Below are 18,869 nucleotides of genomic sequence, written 5' to 3' on the forward strand. Positions count from 1 at the left end.
GAGGAGAAGGAAGGAAGAGGTCAACAGAAAAGGAGGAAGACAAATAAAGGTCACAACTATTCAACACATGCTAATGTAGAAATATAATCAGACTTGGTAGAAAGTCCAGCTAACAGCATAGACTGTTATGGCACTTTGTTCAATGATAGTTTAAGGACTTTCGTTCAATGATACTTATTTCATTGATTCAGGCACCTAATAGGTATGATTTTGTGAGCTGTGCACCCCCAATGTAAACATGATGAGAGTAAGGCTTATGATGTGACTCAATGGCTAAGAGCACTGGTTGCTCTCCCAAAGCACACAAGTAGTAGCTGACAATCTTCTGTAACCCATATCCCAGTAACTCCTACCCCAAGATATATGGTGCCCTCTTTTGGTCCCCATGGGCACTTCACACACATGATCCCCATATATAAACATAAGATTGAATAAAAAAAATGATGATCAAAGTCACAGGAATCACTGCCAAACTTTATGTAACTACCAAGTAACATAAGTTTAAACACTTGCATTCTTACACTAGACTGCATTTTTATGCCATGATAATCCATATCATCTACCTTCCACTTGTGAGAAGATGCTTATGGCTCTGTGATTTGTGTCTTTTGTAAGAAAATGTGGAAATATTTGACTTTGTTGGCAATGCAAGATTATAAATTGTAAGCTCATGACAGAAATTTCAAGTGGTGGTGGATGTCACTCAAGTAGACTAACTGGACAGTAGCTAAGTCCAGCACTGACATGAGTTGGGAGTAAAATAGAGCTGTTCCTAAGAACAATAAACATAGGCAGAGAGGGCCAGGTCTCCACCATCAGGACTCAGGATCTGCCCACAGGAGGCTGAGCTCCCACTACAGCTGCACAAGTGTTTTTCCACCTGGACCAAGGGTAAGCCTAACGCACAGGCCCGCTGGCTGTCTGGGGAAGGAATGCCAGGAGTTCATGAAACACAGGGAGCCTGGTACTCTCTGGAAAAGGATCCTTTCTGGCCCAAAGAGAGAGCTGGTTCTCCGACAGTAGGACTCAGAATCTGTGGACAGAGGGCTGAGCTCCCAGAAAAACTTCACAAGAGCTCTCACACCTGAGCCCTCAGAGACAGAACTGAGACACTGCCATCAGAACTCACTGCCTGCCCACGAAGAGCCGAACATCCAGGAGCAACCTCCCTTCTGAGTCCATGGGCCATAGACCCACAGGAGAGACAAGCACCAGTCAGAAACAAAAATATTACCTACAATCATAGAAAACAAGATGGCAAGATGAAAGCACAAGAACTCAAGCAATGGCAACCAAGACAACCTGGCAACAACAGAACCCAGTTCTCCCACCACTGTAAATAGTGGATTACCAAACACACCAAAAACAAAAAACCAAAAAACACGACTTAGACTTAAAATCATACTTCACGATGATGATGGGGATCTCTGAGAAGCACATGAATAACTCCCTTAAACTACTACAAGAGAACCAGGAGAAATCACTCAAAGAAGAACAATAAAACACAACCAAACAAGTGAAGGAATTGAAATTAGGGATAGAAACAATAAAGAAATCACAAAAAGAGACAACCCTGAAGATGAAAAACCTAAGAAAAAAATTAGGAGTTATAGATACAAGCATCACCAACAGAGTATAAGAGATGGAAGAAAGGATCTCAAGGGCAGAAAACAACATAGAAAACAGATAAAACAGTCAGAGAAGATGCCAAAACCAATAAGCTCCTAACCCAAAATTTTCAATATATCCAGGACACAATCAGAAGACCAAACCTAAGGATAATAGGTGTAAAAGAGGGTGAAGAATACCAACTAAAAGGTACAGTAAATATCTTCAAAAAATCACAGAAGAAAACTTCCCTACCTTTAAGAACAAGATGACCATGAACGCACAAGAAGTTTACAGAACTCCAAATAGACTGGACTAGAAAAATTCTTCCTGACACATAATAGTCAAAATACTGAATGTTCAAAACAAAGAAAGAATACTAAAAGCAGTAAGGGAAAAAGGACCAGTAACATATAAAGACAGATCTATCAGAATTACACAGACTTCTCAACAGAGACTATGAAAGCTGGAAGATCCTGGAAAGACATCATATAGGCTCTAAGAGAGCACAAATGTCAGCCCAGGTTACTATATCCAGCAAAATTCAAATACCATAGATGGAAAGACCAAGTTATTGCAGGACAAAATCAAATTTACACAATATGTGACCAAAAATTCAGCCCTACAAAGGATAATAGATGGAAAATCCAACACAAGGAGAGAAACTATACCCTAGGAAAAGCAAGAAAATAATTATTCAAGAAAACTAAAAGAAAAAGCAACCACAAACATAATTCTACCCCTAAAAACAAAAATAATAGGAAACAACAATCACTATTTCTTAATATCTCTTAACATCAATAGACTCAATTCCATAATAAAGAGACATAGACTATCAGACTGGATATGTAAACAGGACACAGATTCTTGCTGCATACAGGAAACTCATCTCAGAGGCAAAGACAACACTGCCTAAGAGTAAAAGACTGTGAGGTAACCCAGTCAGAAAAGATCACACATGGTATGCAGTCACTTATAACTGGATACTAGCCACAGAAAGCTCTGAATACCCAAGAAAGAACTCACAGAACTTATGAAGCTCAAAAAGAAGGAAGGCCAAAATGTGGAAGCCTGAGTCCTTTTTAAAATGAAACAGAAAAAGAAAATGAATGTATTCATCATATATTATTATGTAACAATTTTGTGAGCTATAGTAGTATTTTATAAAATAAAAATAAAATAATAATGAAAACTAATAAACATCTTGGATAATACCATCACCTAGTAAATGATGGTACAATAATACACACGAGGAGATGGGGTGTTACAATACCAAAATATCCTAGAGTAAGTGGCATTGGCTTTAGGAAAGGTAGAAAGTCTGAGAAAATAGTTATTGACAATTAAACTCATCACTCATGTCTTACGGTGTTTATACTTATTCTCTTTGTTTTGATTAAAAGATTTGGAAAACAGTATGTGACTTGACTTTGCTACTGGGCACAAAAAGGTCACAGAAGTTGTAAAAGACTTTTAAAATATATAAGCAAATATATGACTCTGTAGAGATACTATGAAAGGGATCATTAAAAAATGTAAACTTTAAAAATAGAAATAGAAAAATTAGGATTTTTATAACTTATAAGCCTAGAAATTGTAAAAGTTGTTTGTTTTTAATCAGCAAAAGATGGTCTTGAAAAGATTGTTTGAAAACCAAAAGGGGTTGTAAAAAAAAAAAAACAAAAAACAAAAAAAAAACAAAAACAAAGATCATCCTCAAAATCCAAATAGAAGTAATTTACTATTTTATAATTATATATATGTATTATGACTATATATGCCATTAAAATAGTAAATTATATGCTTAGATATACTCATATACAAGTTTAGTATTTTAATTGGAGTTGCACAGGGATTATCCTCCCAGAAGCTGTAAGTTGCAAAATAAAAAGCCTATTGCCAAGCATTGAATTATTGGTCAGATGAGTCTCATAGAGTATCCAAAGCAATTTCTATTGCTTTGCTCTTGTTTCCTACAGATTTGATGGTAAGACACGGCTAATGACAACACTACATACTTCGATACAGAGAAATAAATGTGGTGTTGACAGAGAAGATTTTTTTCTGTTAGCTAGTTTTCATAGTAGATGCAATGTAGGTACTGGGAGAAAGGTCCTCACCAGCCCTTATTTAGCTATGACCCTCTGAGCTACAATAAAGACAGGCATTTCAAGATACATTCACAAGTGCAATAGTGGAATGAATGTTATGTGAGTTACCAACCACTTTCTGATTAGATTTAAGAGGAAATTTTAGCAAAATTATAGTGGTTGATTTTTCCTGGAGTCTATGAGCGGTCGAGCCTTGGATTCCTGCCAAGGTTTATAACATCAGGTATAATGTTTCTAGAAGAGAAAATTCTTATGGAGTATAGCCTTAAATCCAATATTCTTGTCTCTACAACTAAAGATTAGTGCAGTCTCTGACCTTTTCAGAGAAGTTTATTCTTTTGCTAAGGATGGCAGTTAATGCAGAAAGTTGGAACTAGTTCAAGTGCCTAGTGCCTGTGGAGAAGTCATGAATGGGACATGTCCACCACACACACTTTACGCTCACAATTCACAGACTCGAGGATGAGGAAATGGAATGGAGAGATTTCCCAGATGCTGGGAGAAAACAACAACAACAACAACAACAACAACAACAACAACAACTAAATACAACAAATGGGGGCCAAATAGCATCTTCTAGAAATGACAGGACCACTATACTCATAAACTCATAGCAGCGATGGTGACCTACATAAGACATGCCCAAAGTCATGTTAACAACATCCTATAATGCAGGTAAGAGGGGCTCAGAGTCTTCTACTCCTGTCTGAGAGGTAGAAAGTTCGTACGTGGTCAGTAGGAGTGGAGGTTGGGAGAAATAAATTTTCTTTAAGTGTGTGTGGTTCCTGGTGGGTCAACCATGCTTCAGTGGGTGACATCAAGACCATGAGTATATGAGAAGCACAAAATCAACTCAGTGGATTATAAAAAGTAAAAATAAAAAGAGTATATGACTTTGTAAGAACCTAAGATCTGGGAGGAGTTAGGGAGAGGAGTCATAGGTAAACATGATTAAAATACATTGGAATTTGGATAAATATATGAAATTCGCATGTAATAGAAATATTTTTTTAAAACAAAAACAATAGAATTACTTTTAATGAATTAAGATAGTCTCAGTAAGTTCTTTCTCAATAAAATTTTTTAGACAAAAGAGCCCAATAGCCTGTTAGTCCAAAAATTTAAAAACAAATCACTGTACTGGCCATAGTTATGGAGAAGTTTAAAAAAATCCTTATTATGCTTTATAATTTACTAAACAACATAAGAAGATAAGTCATATCCACTCAGCATATTTACAATTATCCACACATTTGCTGATTTTTTCAAGTTATTGAGATTCAACTAAAAAGTTCCCACCTTGAGCTTAGAGACCTCGTACCACTCAGCTCTAGGATCCTACACTTGTATTAAGGCTGTTTTCACGGTCTACCTGATTATTCCTTTCTATACTCTTTTACTGGTCACATGAATTGGTGGCTGGCTTTAAGAGTGGTATATCAAAGTTATTGATATATGAAAAATAAATCACTGGATTGAATGGAGTCTCGTGAATGATACCATTTTCTAATAGAATTAATTAGAATTTTAAATCCTACACAAATTTTCTTAACTGGATACAGAGGAGAAAAAAAGGGACGTGTGATTGGGGAACAGAAAATCAACCCTAAATTTTCTTATTCTTTAAATCTACGGCAAATGAGAGCATTAAAGTTAAAGATGTAACTCATATGTTAAATGTGTTTCAAAAATTTCATTTAAAGTACAACCATTAGTATTTATAGTCCCTGGGAATTGGGATTAATTTTTGTTATCTATAATGAAAAGGAAATTAACAACTTTACTCTCAGGGTCTTGAGAGACGGCTTAGCAGTCAAAAGCACTGGACTGTCAGCTTTTCTTAGAGGACCCAGGTTTGGTTCCCAGAGTCCACTTGGCTGCTTCAACTGTCTGTTAACTCCCTGCGGAGTGTTTGGTTCCTTCTTCTGGCTTCTGAAAGAACCATGTACATGTAGCGCACAGATTTACATGCAGACAATTTTTTAAAATGTTCCTCCCTGACAAAATATAACTCAGTTAGTTACTGAGGTTGAGATTTTATCAGAAGTGTAGACTTGGTAAGGCAGAATTTAAGACACTTGCCCAATATTTGTAAAACAGTCAAGGGATGTTTTCACATCCGGAGTCTCACTATGTTAAAACAAATAATCTGTCTTAGATTTCTTATATTAACTTAATACATTTTAAGAATTGTTTTTACGTACATTTTAAAGAAGACGCAAGCCAAAGTATTTGATGTTACTCACCTGTCGGCACCAGAGTTTACGGAAGATTTGGAGATAAGCCAGTATCATAAGACACAGAGGCGCCACGTATGTCACCAGGAAGAAGCAGATGTGGTACATCTTTGGGTAAACTTCACCTGCGATGAGATTCAAAGAGTTAAATCTTCCATTGAAAAATTAATGACTAAATCCTTGTCTAAATGTAAATACAGTTCATTATGCTCATTAAATATAAGTTTCTCAAATGATGGGGCCAGTTATGCTTTTCAATATAAATATGAAAAAAATTTGGCAAAGTAAATGCAACCAATATTTATTTTGTTGATTTATTGTCAATATACCCACATGCATAGCACTCACATATGTACTTGTAATGAAATTGAGAACTTTAAAAATTTTTACAATTAATTTTTATCTATTTTTTAATACATCAGACTTATTAGGAATAATAACCATTAGGCTTTTATTGCTTTCCTTATCTGTCATTAATCCTAAGCACAAATATATCTATTGCAATAATAGCACTTATGTAACAATAAGTTAATCAATTGATTAAGCCTCACAGTATTTTAGTATTTTTCCTAAGTAAGTTCTGTAAATAATAAATCAGCAATTAGTTATAATTCTAACTGAATGCTAACAAGGCAAAGCAAAAATTTCACTTCACTTTTGCTTTGGTTTCTTTTATATGGCTTCTCTTGAAAATAACATATTTTATCTTTACATCAATGCTGGCGGTGCTGAGGTGATGATTTATGTAATAACGACTCTCATAGGCTTATTATATTTGAATGCATGCTCATTGGGAAGTGACACTATTTTAAATGATTAGAAGGATTATGAAGTATGGCTTTGTGTGAGGAAATGTGTTATTGAATGGGAAGTTTTGAGTTCAAAAGTCTCATGCCAGGTTCAGGTTCTCTTTCTGTCTATGAATACAGCTCTCAGCTACTTCTTCAGCAGCATGTCTGCCTGCATGCTGTCTTGCTCTCCATCATAGTGATAATGGACTAACCTTTGAAGGGTTAAGGCCCCAATGAAATGCTTTCTTACACAAAAGTTGGCCTTGTCCTAGTGTCTCTTCACAGCAGTAGAACATAAATCTTCTTATCTGGAATTGACTGAATCAAATATTTTTAGTCTAATATAGTTTGTATTCTTCATTCTGAAATTATCTCATTTCTCATTTTTTCTGTATTCTATTGTGTAGTAGAACAGCATAGTACATAGATAGGCTACTGGGCAGTGTAAGAGATTATTTTGAAATGTTATATTTAGATCCTTTCTGGGTCAGGATACTCTCATCCACCTCATTCATTTTTAATTTCCTTTAAAGTTTATCTTGTAAAACAGGTCATTATAAAGAGTGATAGGATTCAAGTACTGGGGTAATAGCAGATAACATTCCCACTGGAAGTGAGGCAGCTTGAACAGCATTTTCTGGACCAATTTCAAAGCAATGAGAAGGTCACCTCAGCAATTTCCAGGGACCTGAGTGGCTTTGATCTTTTATTTGTCTTAAAGAAAGTATCACATGTTGCAGGTACTACACACACACACACAAACACACACACACACACACACACACACACAGACACACACACACACACACACACACACACACAGAGAGAGAGAGAGAGAGAGAGAGAGAGAGAGAGAGAGAGAGAGAGAGAGAGAGAAACAGGTCAAGAGAGAGAGAGCTTTGAACACCGAAGCTATAATACCTGCCTTCAACTAAACTACACAGATGGGGGAAAGTAGATTCAATTGCTAACATTTTTCCCACTACAGTATCAGATAGCATTACTGACATAGCAATTTAAAGTTTTTAATGGATGGAAGCAAGGAGACTTTTGGTAATTTTGAAAAAGTATAAAAATTAATAACTGGCTAGTAAGTATATATTATGTTGAACACTTATGCAGAAAAGGATCAAATAAAACTATATTCCAGGCTAGAAATAGTGTATTACTGGAGAGGTTATAATAGAGAATTAGGGAAATGTAATGTCCTAAAATTTGCTTTACATTCCCAGATTAAGGACTAGTTGCAAATTCAAATATACTACTGAAAATTTAAGTTGCATGTGTTAAAAATATCCTTGAATATTTGACTTGATATCAATCACTATCTACAATATATATTTATGAAACATAATCTAGAATAGACTTGCTTTGCTTAAACACTGCCTGAATTAGAAAGTGGCATTTTGTAGACTGATGATTAAAAATCTGTGACTTAGGCAGGAGATGTTGCTCTTTCAAGAGAACTGTTACTTATTGTGACTTGAGTTTCATTTCTAACATTGCACAAAGACATGTGTGGTAGTGCACATCTATAACCTCAGAGTCAGGGAGTGGAGGCAGGAGGATCAGAAGTTTAAGATCATCCTTGCCTGCATGACATGTTTAATGCCCCCATACTGGGCTAACAGGAATACTTCAACAATGACAGCAACAGCAACAACAACAAGAACAACAACAGCAACAGCAAAAACAGCAACAGCAACAACTAGTATCTTTATTCAACTGATGGGAGGCAGTACCTAAATAAGTTCTTGTCGGTATGATCCATATATTCTATCTATCTATCTATCTATCTATCTATCTATCTATCTATCTATCTATCTATCTATCTACTATCTATCCATCCATCCACTCACCCATCTATCTATCCATCTATCCATTCATCCATCCACCCATCCATCATCCATCCACCACCCACTATCTATCTATCTATTATCTATCTATCTATCTATCTATCTATCTATCTATCTATCTATCATCATTTATCTATCATCATCTTTTTCCTTACCTATTACTACCTCAAATCAAAAAATCAGAAATACACATGAATATTTATGATGATTCTGAAATCAGGGATTAAAGGGTAATATTCTTCAGAAGGGTTGAGGCCCACTATCTACCAGCATATTTACTTAATTATATAAAACCTACAAACATTCTTCTCTGTCTTATATCTGTCAGGGACAAGTGGGTTAAATGTAATTTGTCAATATTCAAACTGACAATTTTTAAGCTTAATGAGCTTAAAAAACTTACGTTAAGTAATTATGACTTTACTATCATCCCTCTAATGAATAATGACAATCTTACAAGTGTTTATTGATGTGTGTGCATGCATTCATGTGTGCATTCATGTCATGCGTGTGTGGGTGCACATGTGATCACAAACACACACACACACACACACACACACACACACACACACACACACACACACTTTCTAACCTCATAATGAGACAAAAGTCATAATTACTCTCATCATAAGAAAGGTTCACTCTATTTTTCTTTTGTCAGATCACCAAAGTACATTTTGTTAGATTCAAGACTGGAGGTGTTGTCCATCTACAATGCTAGCTGGCTCTATGACTTAGTTCTGAAATTCTAGCATTCATGAGACCTAGGCAATAATAATACATTTGCTGAATATTAGGGCTGAGGACAGCCTAGACTTTAGAGTAAGTGTTAGGACAGTCTGGTTGACAAAAAGAGTTTTAAGATAACCTACGCTACAAAATGAGTTCAAAGACTGCCTTGGGCTACAATGAGCCCTCCTCTCAGATAAAATTCTAATGTCTTGAGCAATATTTGGTAGACATTTTATACTCAGAAAACATTTGATGCAGGCATAATCAGATGGTTATTTATTGAACTGAGAGTTAAAAATGAGTAAATTTATTTAAATAAAGTTTATATTAAGGGACTAAATATTCATTTACGAGCTAAGGAAGTATGAATATAATTCTGGAGATTGTAAAGTTTTACAGATATGGAGAAGTGCCAGATCAAACAATAAACATGGATAGCGATGAAGCTGGCTGGGCACCCCCACATAGCATATTAAAGTCAGCAGCTCAGATAACATACTGTTGGGATTATCCATCTTCTGGTTTTAAAATCCACAAACATGAAGAATATGATCATTTGGAAAACATTGGTCCATGCATGGCATCTCTGCCATGTCATCCTTGGCAACACTGCCATTTTGAATTCATAGTCGTCTTGTATTGTTTATTAAGGGTACTTATTTACATGACTTCCCAAAGTGATTTGATAAACAAAAGAGCAGCAGAAGTTCTTGGTATGCTATCATTTGATATTTAAAGCAATACTGTTTCATAACCATATTTTATTAAATTTAAAAGATAGATTAGAAAATAAGAGTCACAGCTAATAAATTAGTCTCCAGTAGAAGATACTGTATTCTACAGCCATTGTTTTAAGCTATGCTGAATGGCATTATAGAGAAGTAGCATTATAAACTGTGTTTTTCTATGGTATGTGGTATTTTGAATTATGGTTGTCTTTTCTTCCAACTTAACTAGAGTGATCTGAAAAGAAGGAATCCCCGTTAAAACAATTTCTTCACCACACTGGTCTGTAGGCAAGTCTGTGGGCAAATTTCTTAATGACTGATGTCAGAAGGTCTAGCCCACTGTGGGCAGTACCATTCCTGACCAAATGGCTTTGGGTTGTAAAAGAAGGCAGATGAACTAGTCATGGGTATCAAGGCAGCAAGAAGTGTTCCTTCATGGTTTGTATTTCAGTTCCTGCTTTCAGGAACTGCCTTAATTTATTGATCTGACTTCCTTGGATGATTGACAAACTGTAAGATGCAATAAACTTTTGCTTCTACAAGTTGCTTCTGGTTGTTGTGCTTATCACAGCAATAGAAAGCAAACTAAGACAGTGATAATTAATGCCTGTGCTGATCCTTAACATTTTATTTGGACATGGAATTTTAAATAGGCCCCATAAACAGAGCAATTCTATTTAAGAATATTTTTTTCTATTTAAGAATATTAATGTTAATATAAGAGAGAGCTGTGTTAAATGATCAGAAACTCTTTTAAATTATGTAGCATTCTTCTTGAAATCAATAAATTATTGGTAATGTAAAATTGAATAGATGAAAAATAAAAAAATATTTTTTATTATTTGATTACCATCTCAATTCAATATCAATTTCTTTTGGCTCTAATAATGATTTTGAGTAGCTACCGAATTACTTTTAAATAGTTTTATCAATGGCTTTTGAATATTTTCATAAAAGACAGAAAATAAAATACTAGAAATAGATATAAATTTTGTGTATTTACATTTTATTTGTGATTCTAAAATATTATGTGTATTTATGTGATATAAACAACACAGTGCTCTACTTAATTACATTTATGAATAAGATTCTGTAGCTTCATAATTCTTATTGTTAATGGAGTTAATGATGTTTGATTATGTGTATGGGCTATCATTTATATATATATCCCTAAACATATAAATGAAATCCATTGCCAAAATATGTTAGAAAATCTTTCCCAGAATTTAAAGGGTACTAAATATTTTCTCTAATTGCTCTTCTCATTACCTCAAAGACTTTTAATAGGACTCCTGAAGTTGCCATGTGCACACAGCTTTCTAATTTGAACACCTTGTGTAACCTCTTTAGGGCTCAGTTCAGTCATGGATTAAGAGAGAAGGATCAGAGTATGGGTTGTAGGATGATTTTCAGCAATTAATTACTGTAAAGATACCATGTAAAACACTTCAACTCTTCATCAAAGTCATTTTCTCAGGCTGCAAGTACCTTACAAGCCACACCTTCTCCCTTGGCTCCTTCTTCTGTAAGGTGTGGGCCCCAGGGAGTAGGTTTTCTTACTTCCCACGACACATCTTTTCCTTCACTGGATACCCATTCCCTAACCCCAGCTGTCAGAATTGATATTTATTTTATTCACTGATATTCACTGAAACATCACTGGCATCTTTGTAAACATTTGTCCAGATGGCCAGGACGGAAGGTGTTTACTCCTTTGTGTTCCTAGTACTTGGTCCATTAATCACACAGTGGCTTGTTTGTCTTTCAGCCTTACTGGAGAATATGCCTATTAGGCAAAATGTCTGGCACACTCTAGATGCTTTGGATGTTGTTTGAGCATTAAATCAGTGGTGCCCAGACACTTAAGGAACGTATTTAGGAGCTTTCCACTTGGTTTATTTTTGTTCATAATGTTAAAGGGATATTTTATTAAGAAATCAAAGATAAAAAAGTTAAAGAATCACAAAGTTAGAAAAGTAGAGTAAAACTAATTGAAAAGATATTCAATATTTGAAGACCAGGAAATTTAACTTGTAAAATTCTATTTATTATAATTTTGTTGTGGTTTGTTTGGGTTGTTTTGTTTTGTTTTCTCTTTTAAGACTGAGTGTCAATGTACAGACTACTCTGGGTTTGGATTCCTTATCCATCTACCTGAGCCTCTCAAGTCACCCGGTGTGATTGGTCTTTATAATAAGTGTGACTGCATGTATATTTAACCATTCATTCTTTCCTGATATGTGAATCCTATAAGTATGAGCCATTGTAATGCAATTATCTAAAAGAGGGCAATTTGTTCCTCTCATGTGTAGCTAGTACATGTCATATTGAGATGTGTGGTGACCTTTTGTTATTTTTTTTTTCTCTGTCAGAATCTGTGTCTCTGCCATGCATGACTGAGTGTGTTACCATTGTTAGAAATTTTGGAGCAAAGAATCACAGTGTCTTGAAAAGTCTGCTTGTTTATATTACTATCATGGGCACTGGATATATGCAGGGAAGTGCCATATAGAGGTGATTTCTAATTGATAAAATTCCTCTCTCAGTGGACAGGCAATGTGATACTGCACTGCTATAAGAACATAGTTTTAAGCTGAAAACAGGTTTTAAAGAATGTGTGTTCTATTAGTCTTCCTTAACATATCATCTCTCTTCCTCTCTCACGGACCCCTTTCTAGTTTCCTGGAATTTGCCTTGCTTTATTTGAATATAAAGTTCACATTTTAAAAAAATTAAATGTCTTACAGAAGTTTTGAAATTGTATGAAGTCTCATTTGTTGATTCTTGATCTTAGAGCATAAGCCACTGTAGGCAAATGGATGGAACTAGAAAATATTCTGAGTGAGGTAACCCAGTCACAGAAGAACACACATGATATCACTGATAAGTGGATATTAGCCCCAAAGCTCGTAATACCTGAGATATAATTTACAGACCACATGAAGATCAAGAAGAAGAAAGACCAAAATGTGGATGCATCAGTCCTTCTTAGAAGAGGAAACAAAATATCCACAGGAGGAAATACAGGGAACAGAGTGGAGCAGAGACTGAAGGAAAGGCCATCCGGGGAATGCCCCATCTGGGGATCCATCCCATATGCAGTCATCAAACTTAGTCATTATTGATGATGACAAGAAATGCTTGCTAACAAGCCTGATATGGATGTCTCCAGAGAGGCTCTGCCAGAGCCTTACTGATACAGATTAAGATGCTTGTAGTTAACTATCAGGAGGTGCTAGAGAAAGGACTAAAGAAACTGAAGGGTATTGCAACCCTATAGGAAAAACAACATCAACCAACCAGACACCTCAAAGCTCCCAGAGATTGAACCACCAACCAAAGAATATACGTAGAGCAACCCATGGCTCCAGCTGCATATGTAGCAGAGGATGGCCTTATCAGGCATCAATGCAAGAAGAGCCCCTTGGTCCTGTGAAGGCCTGATGCCCCAGTGTAGGGGCATGACAGGATGGGGAGGAAGGAGGAAGTGGGTGGGATGCACCCTCATAGAAGCAGGGGAAGAGGAATGAGAGAGGGTGGAGCCAGGAAAGGGGATAACATTTGAAACGTAAATATGTAAATTATCAAATAAAAATGATAAAAAATTAAATGCTAAGATACACACATGAGAGAGCACATGCGGCGTTTGTCTTTCTCAGCCTGGGTCCACTCCATGTAGTCTTTTCTCTCTCCATCCTTTTTCCCTGAATATTTTATTTTCTTTATGGTTGCATAAAATCCCATTGAAATATGTATCACGCTTTCATAGATGTCTATGGTGACTCTGTTTTTATGTAATATTATCAATAGAGTAACAATAAACATAGATGCATAGGTATCTCAGAAATAAAATACAGACTTCTTCAAGTTTATGTCCAGGAGTGGGAAAACTGGGTTATATATACCTGTATTTCACTTTTTGAGAAAACTTTTATAATGCTTTTAATAAGGTGTTAATTTGTAATTTAATTTGTTTCGCTAACTAGTTGTTTGTTTTAAAACTTTAAGAAATAACCAAAAATGAGCCATTGAAGAAACTCCTCGATTTATTTCCATTTTAAAATGGCACAAAAATTAAAAACAGTTCATGAAGCACCTCCAAAGGACCTAAATTATTTGTGAAAATTGTGTGTGTTTCAACTTTATTTTCACCCTTTTGCTGAGCTCTTTTGAACGAATGTTGATAAATCATATAAGACCAACTTGGCAAAAGTGATGCTAACCCAACACTTCCGGGTCCCACATCAACGTGAGCACAGGAATGAAGCCCACTTACCGCCCCAGCGTTCATCACATACTGTAAAGAGGGTGGTCTTATTGGCTAGGCCAGGGAGCATGCTGCTGCACTCCATGACAATGGCTTGAGGAATCATTATGATGCAGGAGACGATCCAGATGATGATGATGCTGTTTCGAGCCCGCTTGGCTGTGCTCTTGAACATCAAAGGGTGACAAATGGCGTACCATCGGTCCAAGGCAATGCAGCTCAGTGTAAGGACAGACACAGACACTGACACAGTCTAGAGGGGGAGGAAAGGAACATGATTCAAGAGAATTGCTAGGTGCCGGAATCGGACCATGAGGGCATTTGCCGCATCTGCAAAGTAGTTGCAGCAGAAAAAGGGCATCCAGGGAGACCCGCTCCATGTATTAATTCACGTAAATAATTTTCATGTCGAAAAAGATGAAAGTAGAAATGCAGACATGCATGAGGAAACTTCTTATTTCCTTTCAGATGTGAAGTAAGTGCTTTGAAACCTCGCAGATTTCTCATATTAAATGCTCAGTTTATAATGTTTGAAATAATTCTGATCTTTGTTTTGCAGCTTTTGTACTGGAATAAGTAGTGTTTATTCTCTGAGGAAAAAAATTATACATGTGTTTCTTCTGCAACTGAAAATTCTCTTTCAACCAGAATGATGTGATATTGTGGATTTTAAATTATCGTGTAGGTTTTCACTGTTATTTTTCGATATTGGAGATGAGTCACGGGTATCTTATTTCATACTTTTAAATGAAGAAGGGTGCTTGCTATCCAGTGATTTTCAATATACAGGAACAAATAAAAGCCTAGATCACATTCAAAGAGAATTCTGTGTGTGAGTATGTGTGTTATAGTTCACTCACTGACTAAATCTGGCGGGTCTTCCTAGTACAGACTTGTATGTAAATAACATCACAAATAATTCTTTACCTTGGAAATTGAAAGAAATAAACATTTCGACCCTGTTGGTTCCCACATAATTAGTATATGGACCTGTCGTTAATCCACGACTCTGTTCTGAACAAAGCATTGATTAAATGGAATTGTAGAGTTAATTGAGATGTAAAATGCCTAACTCAAGGGCTCCATGCAGGTGCGGTGTATTTATAATCCATTACACTCTAAAATGATGATATTCATTGTGATGTCACATTTAACTTTCAGGAGATTTTTCAAGAAAGACTACTCATAGATAATTTAACTAAGCACATAGATTTTTCTCACCTCTTGGAGGCTAATTTTTCAGTAGATTAATCTTAGGTTAGTTGCTGAGTACTGAGAAGTTTAGGCATCTTCAAATTTCTATTAATGAACTCTGTACTCCCCAGGAACTCTTTTTCTTTATGCTCAGGAAGCCAAGGACCTCATTCCCCAGATTCTACTCCCACTGTAGGTAGGAAAAGAACCTTGTAGGGCTGCTGTTTTGTGACTGCTGAGGCAACAAGGCTATGTTTATTTCCAGCAATTAGAAGTGCAAATGTCCACCGAGACCTCTCAATTTACTGTTCATGTATTCTGAACATCCTGGTGAGTGAAATGGAAGCAACTCACCTCAAATTCAATGTTAGTTCTCATATATCCCACAACTAAGGAACTGCAGTGGTCAGTTCATATGAACTCACTTCAAAGACTGACATCCAGTTCCCAGAGTGACTTGGGTGTGTTGCTTTCTTTGGTGTCCATGGGGTGAGCGATTATACTGGTCCATTTCTAATGTGGAAAACTCTTGAATACTACAGTAGAGTCTATTGGATGAACTTGGTCAACCAATGATTTATTTGAATCTCTATGTCCGTCCATGTCTTAAGATACATTTAGTGTGTAATTAGAATCCACTTTATAAGATATTCTTGGAAAATATTAAAGTGAATCTTATTATGAGTGATTATAAACAATGACTTTGTTACTGCTTCTCCCCCCCACCCCCATTTGCCTCTCACTCATGTGTCAGCCTGATCATCATTTGGGAATGGAATCTAGAACCTAGAAATGTGAATGTTGTGAATATAGTCAGTAGAGAGAGGGGTTGGGAATTTCTCCCTTTGAGTACTTTGTTCCTTTACACATATCCTCGGGATTCTGTTCAGAAAGTAAAGCCCGAGGGGGCTTGTTTTAAATTACATATAGATGTTCCAGAAAGTTCTCAAAGACCATGACAAGGCATGAGTGCAGAGATATGACTAATGGGACAGGATGAGGTAAGATACAACTGGGGCAGATGGTCCAGCCTGTCTGCCTGTCTGTCCACTGCCTGTCACCCACATCTCATTTGTTTTGTTCTTTTACCTCCACTTCCTGTAACGGGCCTCTTCTGAAACATTATGTCTTGTAAAAATTACTTTAAAAAGGGCCAGTTACCCCAGTCAGCATTAGTGAATAAATTATAGAATGACTGCTCACCAAGGATAGGTGTTATTGGTCATGGAATTGCAAAATATTGAAGATCTAAGAGGTCTATTTTAATTAAGTTGAATTTTCTTTCCATTTGTAAGATTAAGTAATTTAAGCATTTGTCAAAGTGTTATAGTATATCCCTCGTTACTCTAAGGTGTATTGTTTTAGAAGAAAAACAATATGTAAATCATATTAAGTTAGTAAAAGCCAAATAAAACCAAATACTCCTGTGTAGCTTCGGTACATTGAAAGTATATTATATACACGCATACGAAATATTTAAGTCACATATAATGGATAAAAGCAATTAGTGTTAGGCTGTAGCAACCAGAAGGAAAGCTACTGGACTTGAAATTAGAGCACTGTCACTGCCTCTGATAAACAAGGGGAACTCGGAGACTGGTTTTACCAGCTCGTGAGTTTCTTGGGGCACTGGCATGCTTCTAAAAGGAGGGTGAGGTGAATGAGCTAGGAAATGGGTACAGTTTGTTCCCAGTCTGTGACTACATATTGGCTTATCTTGTGCAGCTGAATTGTCTGGACACTGTTCATCCAGGATCCAGAATCTCCGTTTCTCCTTTGACATTTAGAACGTTCTCCTAAGTTGCGTTAGACAGAAAAAATGTTGCCGGTGGCTTTAAAAACTACTCATATCAGCATCCCTTGCGGTTAAAGTTATTTACTCTACTTCGATTTGGGCTCCCAGGAGAAGTGGAGGTGCTTGCCACAGCAAGCTCTCAGTGTATCAAAGCTAGCATGCACACGCCTGGCACAGGTGATACTTCCACACTGAACCATCGCCTCTGCCAAAACATCATGCTCACGAGACAATCATGCAGGTTGTTATAGAATGGAGCACCCAGGCAGGTGAAACTACCCTGATGCCAAGGGGAGCTGACATTTCCTCTTGTACGATTAGTGGAGCAGAGAGAAATGCAGTTCACCGGAAATAACAGGGAGATCCTCAGGTGTTAGAATTTCCTGTTGCTTTTGATTTTTTTTCTAGTTTCTGCCTGTGAGTTCACCCACAGTTCTACGTTCTTACTGAATTTCCCCCTTGAGGTGATCCTTTTCTATTATTTATTTGACTAATTCTTCAACATTTTTGTCAAAGTCCCTTTTGTAATTCATCGATAGTCCTCATCAGGTGAGCCCACCAAACTTGTAATTGAACATAATGTATGTATTTAGCTTATTTCTATGGCACCATCATATAGACTAAAAATGATGTTTGATATCTAAAAATATTACTTCTCTCTATAAGAGATCACTGAGGAGCTGTTGAATTGAAAAAGAAAAAACTTTAACATTTTGGTTCCAAAAATTAGTTTAAATTCATTTTAATAATGGGTATTCGTGAGCTCTCCCAGTTTTCTTTCCTGTGAATCCCATTATTTACCCATGAAAGCATCGTGGTTGCCACCTGGAAAGGGTGTAGGAAGAAAGGATGAGAAGGGTGACGGGGACTGTGGGGTGATACAGGGAGACCACCTCCTTTCAGTATCTGCTTCCCAAGCAGAACACTGTGCTTTCCTTCACTGACTACTTCCTAAGCTGAACACAGCTCTTAAGCATGCGTCACTATGGCCACTATCAGGAATCTTTTTATCTTAGACTACACTTATAAAAACAATCAAAAGATAATTCTTTAAAAATATTCTTAATTCTTCTTCTTCTTCTTCTTCTTCTTCTTCTTCTTCTTCTTCTTCTTCTTCTTCTTCTTCTTCTTCTTCTTCTTCTTCTTCTTCTTCTTCTTCTTCTTCTCCTTCTCCTTCTCCTCCTCCTCCTCCTCCTCCTCCTCCTCCTCCTCCTCCTCCTCCTCCTCCTCTTCCTCCTCCTCCTTTTCCATTGTCAAACAGACACAGAAAGCCTGCACCCACTGTTTACCACTGACGCATTCATGGTAAATGATTCTTATTCTGAATACATTGCTCTTTAAGACCATGATGAGGTAATCACAGAGCCAAGAGACTTATGCAAATGATCTAAATAGTCTGTCACAACAGCTGTATGAGGTGAATCTTATAATAATTACCATTTTAGGTAAGTGAGTGTTAAGAGTCTATGTATTTTACTTAATAGCCTGCCATCTAGAGATGGCAGAACTAACATTCTGAACCAGAACTCATGCCCAAAATTGCCCTTCTT

The 18,869-nt window shown here is 36.5% G+C and overlaps 1 protein-coding gene across 1 annotated transcript in view; it reads right to left on the reverse strand.

Annotated features, from left to right (window-relative positions):
* The window catches only part of HCRTR2 (hypocretin receptor 2), a gene marked incomplete at both ends in the record, with an annotated part of 101,906 nt that overhangs the window by 13,159 nt on the left and 69,878 nt on the right, over window positions 1–18,869 (reverse strand). The window contains 2 exons of the mRNA XM_080934429.1: window positions 5,966–6,081; window positions 14,340–14,583. Of these exons, the coding sequence (XP_080790555.1) occupies window positions 5,966–6,081; window positions 14,340–14,583 (360 nt within the window). The remainder of the gene's footprint in view (window positions 1–5,965; window positions 6,082–14,339; window positions 14,584–18,869) is intronic.

This window comes from Micromys minutus (assembly GCF_963924665.1).
Source record: "Micromys minutus genome assembly, chromosome: 21".
Lineage (NCBI taxonomy): Eukaryota > Metazoa > Chordata > Mammalia > Rodentia > Muridae > Micromys > Micromys minutus.